The 15,734-nt window shown below is 33.9% G+C and overlaps 4 protein-coding genes across 4 annotated transcripts in view; 2 read left to right on the top strand and 2 right to left on the bottom strand.

Annotated features, from left to right (window-relative positions):
• Positions 1-4,354, bottom strand: part of LOC123008582 (P protein-like) — a 6,555-nt gene extending 2,201 nt beyond the window's left edge. Inside the window, exons 1-7 of the mRNA XM_044404454.1 lie at positions 4,278-4,354; positions 4,138-4,230; positions 3,937-4,094; positions 3,242-3,888; positions 3,085-3,200; positions 2,894-3,032; positions 1,665-1,800 (exon numbers count right to left, since the gene is read on the bottom strand). Coding sequence (XP_044260389.1) covers positions 1,665-1,800; positions 2,894-3,032; positions 3,085-3,200; positions 3,242-3,888; positions 3,937-4,094; positions 4,138-4,230; positions 4,278-4,297 — 1,309 coding nt within the window. The 5' untranslated portion in view covers positions 4,298-4,354. The remainder of the gene's footprint in view (positions 1-1,664; positions 1,801-2,893; positions 3,033-3,084; positions 3,201-3,241; positions 3,889-3,936; positions 4,095-4,137; positions 4,231-4,277) is intronic.
• A 1,133-nt stretch (positions 4,355-5,487) lies between these two features.
• Positions 5,488-6,873, top strand: LOC123009148 (putative zinc finger protein 66; the record flags this gene model as incomplete). Its single annotated transcript, XM_044405274.1, has 2 exons — positions 5,488-5,693; positions 5,774-6,873. Coding segments are annotated over 2 exons (1,200 nt in total), but the record flags the coding sequence as incomplete, so codon positions are not given.
• Positions 6,874-6,877: 4 nt separating this feature from the next.
• On the bottom strand, positions 6,878-10,156 carry LOC123008772. Its single transcript, XM_044404776.1, has 2 exons — positions 9,599-10,156; positions 6,878-8,030 (listed from the first exon to the last, which is right to left on the bottom strand). Exon 2 carries the CDS (start codon positions 8,028-8,030, stop codon positions 7,047-7,049), a length of 984 nt encoding a protein of 327 aa, XP_044260711.1. The 5' UTR covers positions 9,599-10,156; the 3' UTR covers positions 6,878-7,046.
• Positions 9,771-15,734, top strand: part of LOC123008771 (ataxin-2 homolog) — a 7,801-nt gene continuing 1,837 nt past the window's right edge. The window contains exons 1-4 of the mRNA XM_044404775.1: positions 9,771-9,933; positions 9,992-10,172; positions 12,712-12,836; positions 12,892-14,158. Of these exons, the coding sequence (XP_044260710.1) occupies positions 10,138-10,172; positions 12,712-12,836; positions 12,892-14,158 (1,427 nt within the window). The 5' untranslated portion in view covers positions 9,771-9,933; positions 9,992-10,137. The remainder of the gene's footprint in view (positions 9,934-9,991; positions 10,173-12,711; positions 12,837-12,891; positions 14,159-15,734) is intronic.

The raw sequence follows: 15,734 nt of genomic DNA, 5'->3' as shown, positions 1-15,734 counted from the left end.
TTTTATATACAGGGTTGTTCAAATTATAGGCCAACTGTGCAAAAAATCAAAGATCTCCATATTTTGTCTAACTTTTGAAAAAGTAGATTTTTTTTTGAAAACAGGGTAATTCGAATTATAGACACTGCAAAAAATACCAACAAAATAATTAAAAAATATGTAGTTTCTAGTCTGATTAGATTTTTTTGTAATTCAACACAATCAGAACGAAGTTTATATCTTTTAATACATTTTCAATACAAAAAACTCAAAATTTGAAATTCAAAAAGTTTGTCAGAGGGTGCGAATTATGTTACATCATATCGGGTGTTCCATAAAATTTTAAAAAAATGCTAAAAAATGATCAAAATCCTTACAAAATTGTCAAAGTCACTAACTAAGTATGGAGGTTATGTTTTTTTACTAAGTATTTTGTCTCATCAAAAAAAAACTATTTTTATAGTCCTAAAATGTAAGATTATTTTTTTTATTTCATAAATTTAGAATAGATTTTTATATACAGGGTTGTTCAAATTATAGGCCAATTGTGCAAAAAAAATCATACATCTCCATATTTTGTCTAATTTTTGAAAAAATTATTTTTTTTTGAAAACAGGGTAATTCGAATTATAGACACTGCAAAAAATACCACCAAAATTATCAAAAAATATGTAGTTTTTAGTCTGATTAGATTTTTTTGTAATTCAACACAACCAGAAAGAATTTTATGTGTTTTAACACATTTTTAATACAAAAAACTCAAAATTTGTAATACAAAAAGTTTGTCAGAGGGTGCGAATTATGTTACATTATATCGGGTGTTCCATAAAATTTCAAAAAAATGATCAAAATCCTTACAAAATTGCCAAAGTCACTAACTGAGTATGGAGGTTATGTTTTTTTAGTATGTATTTTGTCTCATTATCAAAAAAAATAATTTTTATAATCCTAACATGTAAGATCATTTTTTTTATTTCAAAAATTGAGAATAGATTGTTTTATATACAGGGTTGTCCAAATTATAGGCCAACTGTGCAAAAAATAAAAATCTCCTTGTTTTGTCTAATTTTTGAAAAAGTAGATTTTTTTAAACAGGGTCATTCGAACTATAGATACTGCAAAAAATACCACTAAAATGATAAAAAAATATGTAGTTTCTAGTCTGATTATAGATTTTTTTTATAACTCAACACAATCAGAAAGAATACAGTGGAAATGTATGACCTTTAACGCATTTTTAATACAAAAAACTCAAAATTTGAAATACAAAAACTTTGTCAATTATGTCACATTATACCGGGTGTTCCATAAATCATATGACCAAATAAATCTTGCTTATTTATCATCAGATTTTTACAAACTATACATCAAACGAAAGTATTTTTAAAGAACTACAAACTACATTTGTTTCAAGCTTTGTTTACTGCAAGCAACAGTCAATTGTTTTTTCAAACATCACTTTGTAGATATCTGAAAACATATTTAACAGATATTTTGGTCAAAATATCTTCATAGTGTTATTAAAAAAAAATAAAAAATTCAATTTACTTCGCTTATAGAATGAAAGTCGGCCACCCTATATGTTTTGCAAAAATTAATTTCTCATTAAATATGTAAAATGGCCACTCGTAATTTTTTGACATTTCATTAAGCCAACTTATGAATATTAATTTCCCCAAACTTACCTTGTACTTCGGTGGGTTCCGCATATTTGAAAACCTTCAGGTCCCGATGACTGTACCTCAACTGTGCATAGACCACCACGAAGGCTATAATAGCCCCCACTCCCATATGTAGGGTAAAAGTCCCAAAATTGATACCCTACAAACATAAAAATCGAAGAAAAAAAGTGGTATGACGCAATTTGCGTTCCCCCCTAAGCAAGTTTAAAAAATATTTGTTTACTTGTTACATTTTAACATAATTTCAATAATACGCGCATTAAAAAACTATGTTTTTTTCCCTCGGTGTCTCACATCTAACGCACGAACGAACCGGTTATTTCTACGCTCTGTTATATAATAATTAATTTCTCTATTGGTCAAGTGCGGACCATATGGTTTGGGCTTCTTTTCGACGGTTTTGTAACGAAATTGCGCAAAAATGATATTTTATTTTTGGGCAAAGTGGCCTAGGACTTTGGAATTAGGGTGGCAGCATTGATGCATTCCGGGAATTGACCGCAACTTCAAAACAACGGGTAATCAATGTCAATAACATATTTTGGCATTCGGGGATTTCCAGAAAATAAACGAGAAACGGGATTTAATTGCGAGATAAAATCGTGGGATTTTTTGCGAAGATACAGGACCGTAATATCGCCATTTTACGAATTTCAGAACATTTTGACTTCTCTTGAATTCAAATTTCGCGCTTTGTTAAACAAAAATGGCCGAATTGTCCTAATTTTTAAATTTCCTTTAATAGTAAAAGTGACGTAACACAATTTTGTTTTTTCTCGAAAAAAACACTGTCGCTATTTATGTCATAGGTAAGTGTCATTAAGATTTAAAAGGTTAGTTTTTTTTGCAGTTTTTGCTATTAACGAGTTTTTTCAGTGTCATTACCGCAAACTCGACTAAATTAGTACAGTTGAAAACAAACTTAATGACGGAAAAAAAGTAGACCAGATGACACCATTTTTTTAGTTGATTTTGATTTATTTTGACATTTATTTAAAGATAATAACACTTTACGTAATACTAATTCTGGTTAGTTGTAGTAGGCTGTGACATTTTGACAATGATTGTGAATCAGACTGTACACTGACTAAAATTTGGGAATTTTATTTACTCCTCTGGAAATTCCGAATGACAAAAGTGTCAATATTTTTATTATTTTTTTGAATCACTCTGTATTGTATTATTTTTATTAAATTGTTGATTTGAGTTGCAAAAAACGTGTTTACACTTACCGATCTTATGACATCTGTGTTCGACGCAATGATGACATTTGGGGGATCCCCAATTGGGGTAATAGCGCCACCTATGTTTGCAAAAATCAACATATACATAAGCACAGGAACCGGGTTTAGTTTCATGACTTCGCATAATCTAAAATATTACCAACTTGAAATAAAAAAGTCACTGATTGGAAACGTCATACTTGACAGTGACAGGTGTCGTGAGTAAAGTCGTTGTGACATTATCCAAAAAACATGAAAAAATGGCAGTTGTTATACACAAACTGTTAATCAAAGGCCAGATTTTCCCACCTGTAATCTACTCGAAAAAAATGAGTTGGTACACCTGATTGGGTTTACCCTATATGCCAGGACTGACATATAATCAAAAATCCCTGTTTCGCTTAAAATTGTCACAAGTGTCATCATTGAGAAGAGTAGTAAGAGTGTTTCAATGTCGATCCATGAAATGATTTCGGTCATAGTAGGTCTGGCATTCAGTGCTGCCAAAATAGCAACCGACATGGTACTAGCAAGCATGGCAGCCAACGTTCGGTGCACAAGCTCAAAAATGATAGCAATATACAAACCGATAAGTACCAACCCCGCGTAAATAATCCCCAAATCGGTATTTATCGGTTGGAGGTTATAAGCAAGCGATAGGGGAAAATTCGTCTTCATGTTGGTACTAAACCTAACCTCCAGTAAACTATTATTAAAATCGCCAACTTTGATCGAGTTCAAATGAAACGTTTTCTCATGAGTGACTTCCGGAACGACATCTATCAACTTTTCTGGAACCAGAGCCACTTCCCAAACATCAGAAACGTTCTGGATGAGGAGAATATTGCTGGGTTTCAATTTGCGAGAGGGCTGTTTCAGTACTACCAACTGCACCCAAACGTTCAAAAAATTAACCGACAAGTTTTCGTAACACGATGGAAGAAGAGCACCTTCGAGAGTGACCCGAAATTGCGTGTTTTGGGGCTCTTCCAAGATCAAGAAGCCTGAAAAGGGGTGCCAACATTACTCGTGGCGCCAAACTCAAAACTTACTCTTAGTTTCGCCACTAGAAATACTCAATTGGTGCATGTGTTGAACTTTGACATTGTTGGTCATTAGGGCACAACTGCACACAATCCAGATGCCCACCAAAATGGCAACTTTCAATTGTTTGCCAAATTCTCGCCATTTCACTTTCTTGCTCTTAAATCTAGTAGACTGGTAAAACGTGAAAAATTGAATTTTTGACTTACTCGATGTCAGTTGAGAGAAACACTTTAAGACTGTCCTCGATGTCGGTTTGAGACTCCTTGTAGTGCTCAGGAGTGCAAGGAACTGTGATTATTCTAGAAAAAAAAAACGAATCAATTGTCATTATTTTTGATAAAGTTACCTTGGTCTATCAACGGCCATTCTTTTGTTTTTGAGAACAAAATCGCATCGCTTGACAAAGATGGCGGATTATCACACAGAGATAATTTTTTGCAAAAAGTCGAAAGAAAATTTAGTCGCCCAGTTGGCGTGGAAAAATTGTTTACAAGTTAAGCATTGCGAAATGACACTCCTCGTGATTTATTTTCGTCTCTACTATAATTATGTTTTTTATTCAGTTATATAATATATTGCGGGTATTTTTGCAACACTGGATTTGGGAATTTTAATGTAAAGCAAGTGAAAATTATTAATTTTGTTGATTTGGTATCACTGACCGGAAAATAATGCAACCAGACGTGCCAACCTACATTCTTGTCTAGCATATTAGCCCATATAATTGGCATTTGGCTGTTTCCTAGTGTAAATCGGGCGAAATTATGTAATGCAAGTTGAAACATTTTTGAAATAGCATTGAATACAGTCTGTGTTACAAGTGATGACACATATAGTGACTGTACCATGAAATTTTGATTAAGATTAAGAAAGGTCATTGTATGGTTAGTTTTTTCATGTCTTGACCTCTAGACTTCATTGTTTCTCATTAAACATATATTCCTTTTTTTTTCTCTCCTGCATAATTATTATTTTCTGATGGAAACATTGACATCTTAAAAAAAATGAAAACCACAAAATGCAATAAATATCTTTTCGTAGAGTCACCGAACTCATTTCGAAGAAATTCTAATCAACAACTAATGATGTACAAGTTTTACCAATCGGCCTTATGAATTTTAATTTGTTTACAATTGAAAAATAAATGCACAAATAAGATATATGTTAATGTGGAGGTGAACAAAGACGTCATTTGTTGTAACTTATACTTTAGGTGTCATCAAAAAATTTTAATTAAAATAATAAAACACAAATGTTTCAAATCTTACATAACAAGTTGGTAGACAACCAACAATACACCATATTACAAATTTGCCTTGTTTTACAAATTTTACAATTACTAATGCATTGTTTTGAATTATTATGGTTATTTGTTGTAAATTTGTGCAATAAAACAATTATATTATTGCCTCGTTTTTTATTTATAACACCATTCGCACTTAGTGGACTTCGCACTCGATACAATTCACTCTTAAACCACCAAAATGTCAAACTCTTTAAATTAAGGTTGTGTTTATTTACATTGTTCTGAGCGAAATTTTGATCAATTTCACTAAAAAACTGGTGTAAGAACAATGACAACAAAATCAAACGGCGCAATTGAGTTATTAAACAAAATCAAGGGCCAAAAACGTAGATTATATCTCGAAGACTTTTACTACTCGTACAAATGTTCCAAAATTGGCTCTGAGGCAAAACCGCGCGATTCCAGTGGTAATTTTGAGGATGTTAAACCGAAAGTGGAGGATTTGGAGACTGAAACGTAAGTAATCAAAATGTCAATGTTATGCAACCAATTATACACCAGTGTGTATGAGCTGGTCCAAAAGTGCGCTATTCCAGGGATCAGAAACCGGTCTACCGGCACAATACCCGTCGCAAATTGCCCTACAACGACTCCGAGAAGAAATACGTTTGCAATAGTTGCACTTTTCGGAGCAAATACCGGAAAAGTCTCACCGAACACATCCTTCTTCACAAGTCACGTGACGAGACCCCCATCTACCATTGCGGCGAATGCTCGTATGAAACCAAACGAAAACACTACTTACGCAAACACAGTCTGATCCACAAGTCGAGCAACCAATTAGAAATGCACAAGTGTCCCGAATGTGACTTTGCTACGAAACGCAAAGATGGCTTACAGAGACATCTACTGTTGATACATAACCACAATTCTGAAGCTTTGATATATAAGTGTCCCGAATGTAGCTACCAGACCAAATTGAGCTATAGTCTCACCTCGCATATGCTCGTACATAAAACTTCCGATGATTTTTACAAATATAAATGTTCGGAATGTCCATACAAAACCAAAGAAAAACGCTCGTTGTTCAAACACTCCCTGAGCCATAAAAGCAAAGATGAGATACATACATACAAGTGTCCGCAATGTCCGTTCGAGACGCGCCGCAAAGCCAGTTTGAGTAAACACATGGCGGTGATTCCCGGCGAGGAATTCGGGGAAACCCACAAATGTACAGTTTGTGTGTTTGAAACGACACGCAAGAAGTGTCTAAGGAGCCACATGCTGTCGCACCGAAATGCCAATAAGGCTTACAAATGCCCATATTGTCTCTACGAACACACCAAGAAGAAGAAACTAACACGCCATATATCTGTCCATAATGATGGGGAAGACTCCTATAAGTATAGATGTCAGGAGTGTCCCTTTAAGACAAAATGGGTGGATGCACTCAATACACACAAGTTGAGACATGTCAAAGAGGAAGATGGCGGCATTTTTAAATGTATGGTGTGTTCGTATAATGCCAGGAACAAGGCACACTTGACCAGACATTTGAAAATGCATAAGAGGGATAGTGGGGGAATTTAGGGGTTTTAGTTTTTATAGGTTATTTAACTGTGATATTGCGAGTCAAAGTCCCTATTAGGGTGTGTAGATTGTGTACCTTGAGCTAAATAAAAAGATGTGCATGCCATTTTTGTTCTTTCCCTTTATTACACATTTATTTTTTATTTCACTACACCAAAAACACCAAAAAACGTATATTTTTCGAGTTATGAATTTTTTAAGTGCAAAATTCTGTTAGTTTTTTTATTTTCGCCCTAGGTCTTATAGTTTGTAAAACTTGGAAGCCTGATTCACACCAGCCTAATGCATTTCCAAAATGGCGGCGACATTTTCGCCAAAATCCGGCCGATACTCCAAATTCCACAACCCGGTGAAGACAATCGACTCCCCCTCTTGCAGTTTAACCCCAATTTGGGGGCACTCCCCCTCGCAGTTATTCCTCGGAACCAATCGTAGGAAATTCGCGCCGGTAATTTGCCCCACCACTGCCACTTTATCGACCAATCCGATGGCTTTAAACTGAGTCATGTTGTAATTCCTGCTCCACAACAACCAATTATATTGCACTGGTGACAGTTCCGGGGGTAGAAAAGCCGGACGTGGGGTAAACCCCCGAAATTGTTTAACGGCGGGAAAATCACAATTTTGAAAATGGAGGAAAAAACTGTCAAAAAGTTGTGTTCTCGAAAGTAGATTTTTGACACTTGTCACCCCGTTGTAGACGTTTGTGGCCAAATTGCAAGGTTGCGAGTCAGCAATGGCGGCGTTTTTGACAAGACTGTCAAAAAAGTCGGCCATATTTAGCCAACTTTTCTTGATTATCACCGGAATTTCCACATCCAAGTAGCGATTTTTTAGAGTTTCTTGCATAATTTCGTCGTAAACGTCGATAAGTTCGAGGTTTTCGCATAAATGGCAGTTGAAATTAATAATTTCGGGAGTCGTTGTAGTTGAAGGTTTCCAAATAAGGCATTTTTCGTTTTTCAGACTAGTCCAGTTCCAAAATGGCAGAATTTTGATTAGGAAAATGCGCCCAAGGGCCGATAAATGCCACGAGATTGTTTCAAAATTGTTGGCGAAGTAAAGAATAGCAAGTGTGACCATCGAAGTGATGAAAATGGCGGTTGAAAGCCTCATTTTTGGGGTTTCGGGGGCCAAAGGGGCGAAAATCTTGCGAATTTCCGCGTCGGTGTAGTTGCTGTCTTTGAGGGACTTGTACAAGTTGTTGATTTCGTCGTTGAATTGCTTGAAGGAGTAAGGGGGGTGCGAGGAGTTCTTCGTCATCTAAACAAGCAAAAAATTCAAATTTACCGCCAAAAAAGGCTTCTACTGTATCCCAATTTCATACAAAAGAATCAAAAACTTGTAACATTGTTTGTATATTTTTTGGTTATGTTGGTATTACAGTTGACTAAAAAATAAAAAATAGTCTTGTATAGTGTAAGCCTAGTTTTGATATCAATTCTTGAATTTTTGGTTGGCGACACTGAAAGACAATTCAAATGTCAATTTTTGAGCAATTAATAATGAAATTTGAATTACTTTTTAGAAAATCCAGTTTTGTAACAGTTTTGTATTTTTTTTGTTATGTTGGTTATACGTACAGTTGACCTCAAAAAGAAGTGCAAATTTCGTTTTACTCATTCCTAGATTACTAAACCAATTATTATTAAATTTTAATTTTAAACAGTTATTTTTTTTATTTTTAATTCACGTTTCATTCCCATATAACAAATTCATATAAAGTCTGTTTTTTTTTTAATGGAAATGCCAAACAGTCTTAACGTTGATGGCATCACTAGTAAATTCATTCAGGGTAATTTTAATAAAGGAAGTTGGCAGTTCCGGTTTTTTGAATTAATTTGAAAACAATGTCATTAACAAAAAATCGTCTAAGAAAATTTAGAGACGAAACACCAAAAAAGAAACAAATTCGGTACACTAACAGTTTTTCGAAATTTGGAAACGAATAGTTCGCAAGCAGGAAGTTATAAAAAGAGAGTAGACGCAATTTGTAATGCAGGTTTGCTAAACATTCTCAATTTTTAGTAAAAAATTGACAAAAATACAAAATAAACATGAATGAGAAAGAACTTCGGAAAGAACGCAATTAAATTAGTGTCTTGTGCATCGTTTTTGAGGAACGAGTTGAAAAAGTAACAATTTTGAAACTAAAGCTGAAGAAGAATTTATAAAATGCATCAACTTTGACCTCATTTCAATAAATTACACAAAATTTATTACCAATTATCATAATACCCACTTGTATCTTTTGCTAAATAACTTTTTTTGTATATACGTCCTTTTTCTTCAAAGTTTTTGTAGCAAGAACCTCATTTTCGTTCACAACATTATATTTACTTGCCGTGTGTTTTTATCAAAATTATTAGCACTGAATTCTGTCTTTAGACGCTTTCAAAGGGCAAACCGGCACACAAGATTCATAAAAGTCAAAATTTTGACATTTCAATTTGAACACATAACCGTAATTTTTTAACAAAATTTCTAGGGACAAAAACAAAGAGCAAACAAAATTTGTGGCTATGGAGACAAGCTGCTACCAATTTTTTCACCAAAATTTTGACTTGGTAATTTCCATTTAACAAAAAAACAGACTTTACTATTTTTAAATTTACCTCCAAATTTTAATTTTATGAACTGAATTTTGAATAATTTATTTATGACAAAAAGGCAGACACGGAAACAGATGTGACGTTTTGTTTATTAATTAATTTTGTCAATTAGTTAATAAATTAATTAATTTTTGTTAAAAGTCCCTAATTATTTGCATTTGCCAGGTTGGCAATGCATCATCACCTTCTTGATTGTCGTAAAAGCAAACACCAACTCACCTTTTCGCCCAAATCCCTTCTTGTTGCAACCTCCCTTAAACTAGGCCACCACCAACAGGTAGTTGTCCCTTGGGGCGCAGGCCCTTATTTATTGATCCCGCTTTTGGCGCCATAAACCAAACCGGAAAAACGAAGCAATGACCGAAGTGTTATCAACGCATGCGCAGTTTGTCCATGTCACTGTGACAGACAACACTTTGTGCAAATGCTGTGTTATAATTGTTTATTATCTCACGAATCGGTTTTTTAAAGCACCCAATCCAAGCACCAGGTCTCGAGCGAAGCGAGTCGAGGACGCCACCGCCCACGGTACCGTCTGCCACGAATGTGAAGAGGTAATTCCAGTTTCGCACCGTCGTGATTACGTCACTGAGCCATTTTGTGCGCTTCTAGGTGTCTTCGGAGCTGCTTTGTGTCATTTGAGGGTCGCGAAAGTACCTCGTGCAGTTTTTTTTTCAAACAGTTGTACATTCAACGACTCCAAAATTCCGGTACCGACGAGAAATAAGGACCATACCGGCCATCACGGTAACGGTGAGATGAACAAGAGGAAAAACAGGGGAGGGCCGCTGAGGTTAGTACAGGGGGCAAAATGTGCAAAAACCATTGAAAAATTAACATTTTTTTTCATCCGACATATTGGTTTTATTGTTACATTTTTTCTGTTATGTTGGTATTAACACCCCACCAAATCACAACCAGAAAAATCACGAAAATGCTTTTACTTGACAGGGTTCAATGCCCTTACAAATAGTTTCACATAATTGCCGAATTAAAGACCACAACAGAGGTATTGACCTCATTAATTTTTTATTTTATCACCAATTTGGTGTTTTATGTTTTGGACTATACAGGGTTACTGTACTTGAAGAGGGAAATTGTCAGCTGTCAACTTGACATTCACGGCCTTGGGGTTATGACTGTTGTATACAGGGGGCTTAGAAAACAGGTCTTGGCGTTATTTGAGTGAAAGTAAAACCTTGATTTTGTAAAATCGCAAAAACCGTTAATATTTTCGTAAGAAATAATTTTTTACAGTGAAAATCTAGCCTTGCCAAATTCTACCAAAATGAATGTTTATCATAAACATAACCTTATTAAAAAACGGTAACTGTGATAAGTGATAACTCCATAGCCAACTTTCACATAGCTGTACACAATATGTTGTATACTTTTGTTAATCATTCTTTCTTGTTTTTTAATTTATTTTAATGTTTTTTGCTGGTTTTTAATTTGCGATTTTTGTTTTTTCAAGAAAGTGGTTTTGCTATTATTTCGTTGAAAGTGTTTTATCTTTTCAACAGATTTGTCAACAACAAATTACCACCTAGATTGAACTTTTAGGAAAATTACGTTTTTTATGTTGTTTGTAACTAGAATTTTCAGAGGTAATTTTGAATACCTAGGATTAGTTACCCCTTGTTGTTGACGGTTGACGATTTCTGTCAAACTGCTGTCAACTATCAATTGACTTAAGCTGACAGGTGACTTAACCTAAATTTTGACACTAGTTACGATATCTTTTGTTTGTCACCAGAAACCAACTTAACCAAATTTATGACAACCTATTCACGAATATCCCTAAATTGTAGGGAGTAAATTTTTGTTGATACGACAATATGAAAATCACAACTTGATAATTTTGATATTTCTGTTTGACATTTGACATTCACGTGACAGTATTTTTTAAATTTGGAGCAATTTTTGACTAATCTGTACAAACATTGTTTTTGTCAAATGTTGTGATGGTATTACAGTAGAGATATGCATTGTTTTATAGTGTAAATCTGGTTTTGATGGTTTGTCAGTCACATTTTTTAGAGGTTGGCGATATTGACCCAAATCCGAGGTAGGTGGCTGATAATTCAATTTTAATTCGATATTATTTTGAAAAATCCAAACTTTGTAACAATATCTTATTTTTTAAGTTGGTATTATAGTTGACGAAAAATGAGTTTTTGTAGTGTAAATCTGGTTTTGATTATTTGTCAATTTGTCAATTTCTGGATTACAAACCCACTGTTATATCAGAAAAATTCACATTTTTTGCAGGAGAGGTTTATTTATCTTGCTTGACTGAAAGTCAAGCAAGATAAATAAATAAATAACTAAAATTGTAATTCAGTATTATAAAAATCAAGAATTTTTTTGTTATATTGATATTTCAGTCGAGTTAAGAAAACAAATAATTTTTTATATTGAAAGTCGGGTTTCATTATTTCTCAATTTCTCGATCACAAAACCACAGTTACACAAACTTACGGAATTTTTACAGAAAAGATTGGTTGAAAACCGTCAAATGTCAAATTTACACAAGGTGGCTGTAAACAGAAATTTCCATTTAATCTTATTTAATATATATTTTTTTAATTTCTTATGTTTTTTTGTTACTTTAGTAGTATTACAGCAGATTTCTATGAATGAATTTATAAAAAAATGTGCAGGAGGTTGGCAACACTGAAAAACAATTCAAATTTATATAGAAGGCTGTAATAATTAAATTCTAATTTAGTATTGTTTTAAAATTAAATTTTGTATAAACTGTCACAATTTCACAGCCAACTTTCTTCATTCGGTTATTCCGAAACTTTCTTCATATTTTTTTGTAATTTGCCTCCATTTTGATTTTTTTTATAGACATTAAAGAAGAAAGGCGACTAGATCAAATTTTAACTTTTAAAATTAAACGACATAAAGTGGGCAAATTACAAAAGATAGTATAAAAAAAATCGTTCTAAATGACTTTAAAGCACTCATTTAAAATAATTCGTGGTTACGCCACTCGTTTTTTAAACTTGAATTCGTGCTTCAAACTACATATTTTATTTTGACAACCACTGATCCTGTAAAGGCTTTTCATGTCGTTTTTTTTAATAGGCGATGTTTCTTACGATAATTGTCCCTCTGACCCCGTCAGTTGCAAACAGGTTTTTGACTATTTACAATTGAAGTAAATAGAGATAACGCACTTTAATCACGGTTGTAAACAATTATAATAAATCTTTTCTTTTTCCTTGTAATTTGATTTTCCATACACAATACACACTCGTACCAACACAACGTAATAATCTATTTAATTAATTGATATTTGTAGTTCTTTTGTTTTGTTTCAGGACCCAGAGGACTAGATCAGTGATGCCGGAAGGTGTTTACAACAATGCACATTTTATGCATTCTGCGACTTTACAAATCGGAAATGTTGTTCGTATAAAAACGGCTTCCGGTGTAGTATGGGAAGGTATTTTTTTTTAATTTTTTTGTGTTAATAATTGACTAAAAATGTGTGTTTAAAGGCGTATTTAAGACATTTTCGAGCAACTTTGATGTCGTCCTCGAGGTGGCGGCAAAAGTCGACAATCCGAACAGCCCGACTCAAACCCTATTGGCGGATAGTTTCGTTGACAAATTAATTTTTAAATCGGGCGACATATCAACGATGGAAGCACGCGACGTTGACTTGGAATACCCCACCAAGGACACGTTTCAGACCGATACGGCAATTTCAGCACGTCTCAATGGCAATTCGAATAAAGAAGAGAAAGAATTAGAACCATGGGAACCCTCATCGGGGATCAATGGCGGCGATAATATACCACTAGAATTGGAAAATGCGAACGGTTGGGACGCCAATGACATGTTTAGGAAAAACGAGCAAGAATATGGCGTCACGAGTACATTTGACCAATCATTGAAGGGCTATACTGTCCCTTTACGGAGCGCTGATACGGCCGATTATCGCGAAGCTGAAGCAAAAGCGGCCCAAATCGCCAACGAAATCGAGAATCAGCCCCAATACAAGGCCCGTCTTGAGCTAGAAAACGGCGACGAAGAGGCCGCTTTTGCTGCTGTGGTTCGTCCAAATCAAGAACCCAACGATAAGTACATCCCACCAGCGAAACGAAAGAATCAAAATTCGGGAAAATTAGTACGTAGTACGCCTCCACCGTCATCACAAGGCCCCTCCCCTAAAGGCAACGCTCCGCCTCCTATGCCCTACCCGAACAACGTCCATGCGATGCACATCCCCCCACCACCCATGCATCCAATGCCGAATCACGGCCGACCTTCGCATACGCCCCCTCATGGCGGTTATAACCAACAAATGCGACCTCCAATGAATAAAACACAGATGAATGGTGAGACGAAACCGAGACCACGTGGACCGTATCAACAACAACAAGCACCGCCTCCGCCACCACCATCACAACAACAACAACAACAACAACATCAAAGAGATGATGCGATGAAGGATTTACATTCGTTTGCTCAGGATTTCAAGTTGCCGCCACCAGTGCCGCCTAATGAACAACCGCCGCCACCACCTAATCTACAAGGACAAGTGCCTATGGAACAGATGGCGGCGGCGGTGCCGCCTCCACAACAACAGGTTAAACCGCCGCCGCAACAACCGACACCACCACAACAAAGTATATCGCCACCACAACAACAACAACAACAGGATCCGGTGGAGAAGGTGACGAATACGTTCAAGAAGAGTACATTGAATCCTAATGCCAAGGAGTTTGTGCTTAATCCAGCGGCGAAACCGTTCCAACCACGGTGGGTAAATTGGTATATAAGAAAAAAGTTGGCTGGGATTTTTAAATTTCCCGCCTTTTTGTTACTAAAACTGTTCAGTTTATTTTGATCGAATTCAAATTTCCCTGACAAGAAGGGTCAAAATAAGTATGTAATTAAATATTAATAATTTAAATTTCGAACAAAACAATCTCAAGTTTTCTCTCTTTTATTTTAAATTTGGTTTACTTTTATTATTATGACATTTTAAAGCATTATTTTTTTTTAAAGAAAATCGCTTCAAAAAAAAAAGATTTTTCGACTTTATTATGTGTTAAATTTAAATTTCTCACTATGAAAAAAGGCGTGTAAGATTTTATTTTAAAGAAAAATTGTTTAAAAATTATTTTCATATTTTTGCTTTTGATTGAATTCAAATTTCCCGCCTATCAGCTGACAAGAAGTGTCAATAAAATATGTATCTGTTTTCTGCTTTTTTTTTATAATTAAAACTACATTTTATTAGTTCGAAAACATTAAATTTGAATTTTCCGCTTCAAAAAATAGTTATTTAAATTTCGAGCATAATCTCAAGTTTTCCCTCTTTAATTTTAAATTTGGTTTAATTTTTGAATAAAAATGGCGGTATTATGACATTTTAAAGCATTCTTTTTTTTTTTTTCAAGAAAATCACTTCAAATAAAGATTTTTTTAATTTATTGTGTTAAATTTAAATTTCCCACTGAAAAAAAAGGCGTGTAAGATTTTATTTTAAAGAAAAATTGTTTAACTAATATTTTTCTATTTTTGCTTTTGATTGAATTCAAATTTTCCACCTATCAGCTGACAAGAAGTGTAAAATATGTATCTGTTTTCTGCTCTTTTTATAATTAAAACTACATTTTATTTGTTCGAAAACATTAAATTTGAATTTTCCGCTTAAAAAAATAATTAAATAATAATATTTTAAATTTCGAACATAACAATCTCAAGTTTTCTCTCTTTAATTTTAATTTGGTTTAATTTTTGAATAAAAATGGCGGTATTATGATTTTAAAGCATTTTTTTTTTCAAGAAAATTACTTCAAGAAAAAAAAATATGTTTTTTGACTTTATTTGTTAAATTCAAATTTTCCACTCAGAAAAAAAAAAGGACGAGTAAGATTTTATTTTAAAGAAAAATTGTTTAACTGAGTTTTTTTATATTTTTGCTTTTATTAGGTTTTAAATTTCCCGCTTTTGTATTCTAATATGACGAAGCTATTGACATTTTTAAATACAATTTTGACCACAAAAACGAAAATACTGGATTTGGAACTGTCTGAATTTTTACATTTTTTGCACTTTTTAAATAAAAATGGCATTGTTTAGTTTTCATCCAAGACAAAAGCGGAAATTTCATTACGTAACATTTTATGCTGCTTTTGCTTTTCCTTAAAAAAGGGAAATAATTTAAATTTGGGACTATGTGACAATTTCTAGTTATTTTTGTTTATTTTTAAATTTGGTCTAATTTTTGAATAAAAATGGCATTATTATGCATTATGACATTTTAGAGCATTATTTATTTATTTTTTTTTTCAAAGAAAACAAAATTCAAATTTCTCACGTTTTCAAC

The sequence above is a fragment of the Tribolium madens genome, unplaced genomic scaffold (genome assembly GCF_015345945.1).
Source record: "Tribolium madens isolate multiple individuals breed KSU strain unplaced genomic scaffold, Tmad_KSU_1.1 Scaffold_71;HRSCAF=194;Tcas5.2_LG6, whole genome shotgun sequence".
Classification (NCBI taxonomy): Eukaryota; Metazoa; Arthropoda; class Insecta; order Coleoptera; family Tenebrionidae; genus Tribolium; species Tribolium madens.
Note: the sequence above shows the minus strand (reverse complement) of the source record. Positions and strands in the feature narration are given on the sequence as shown.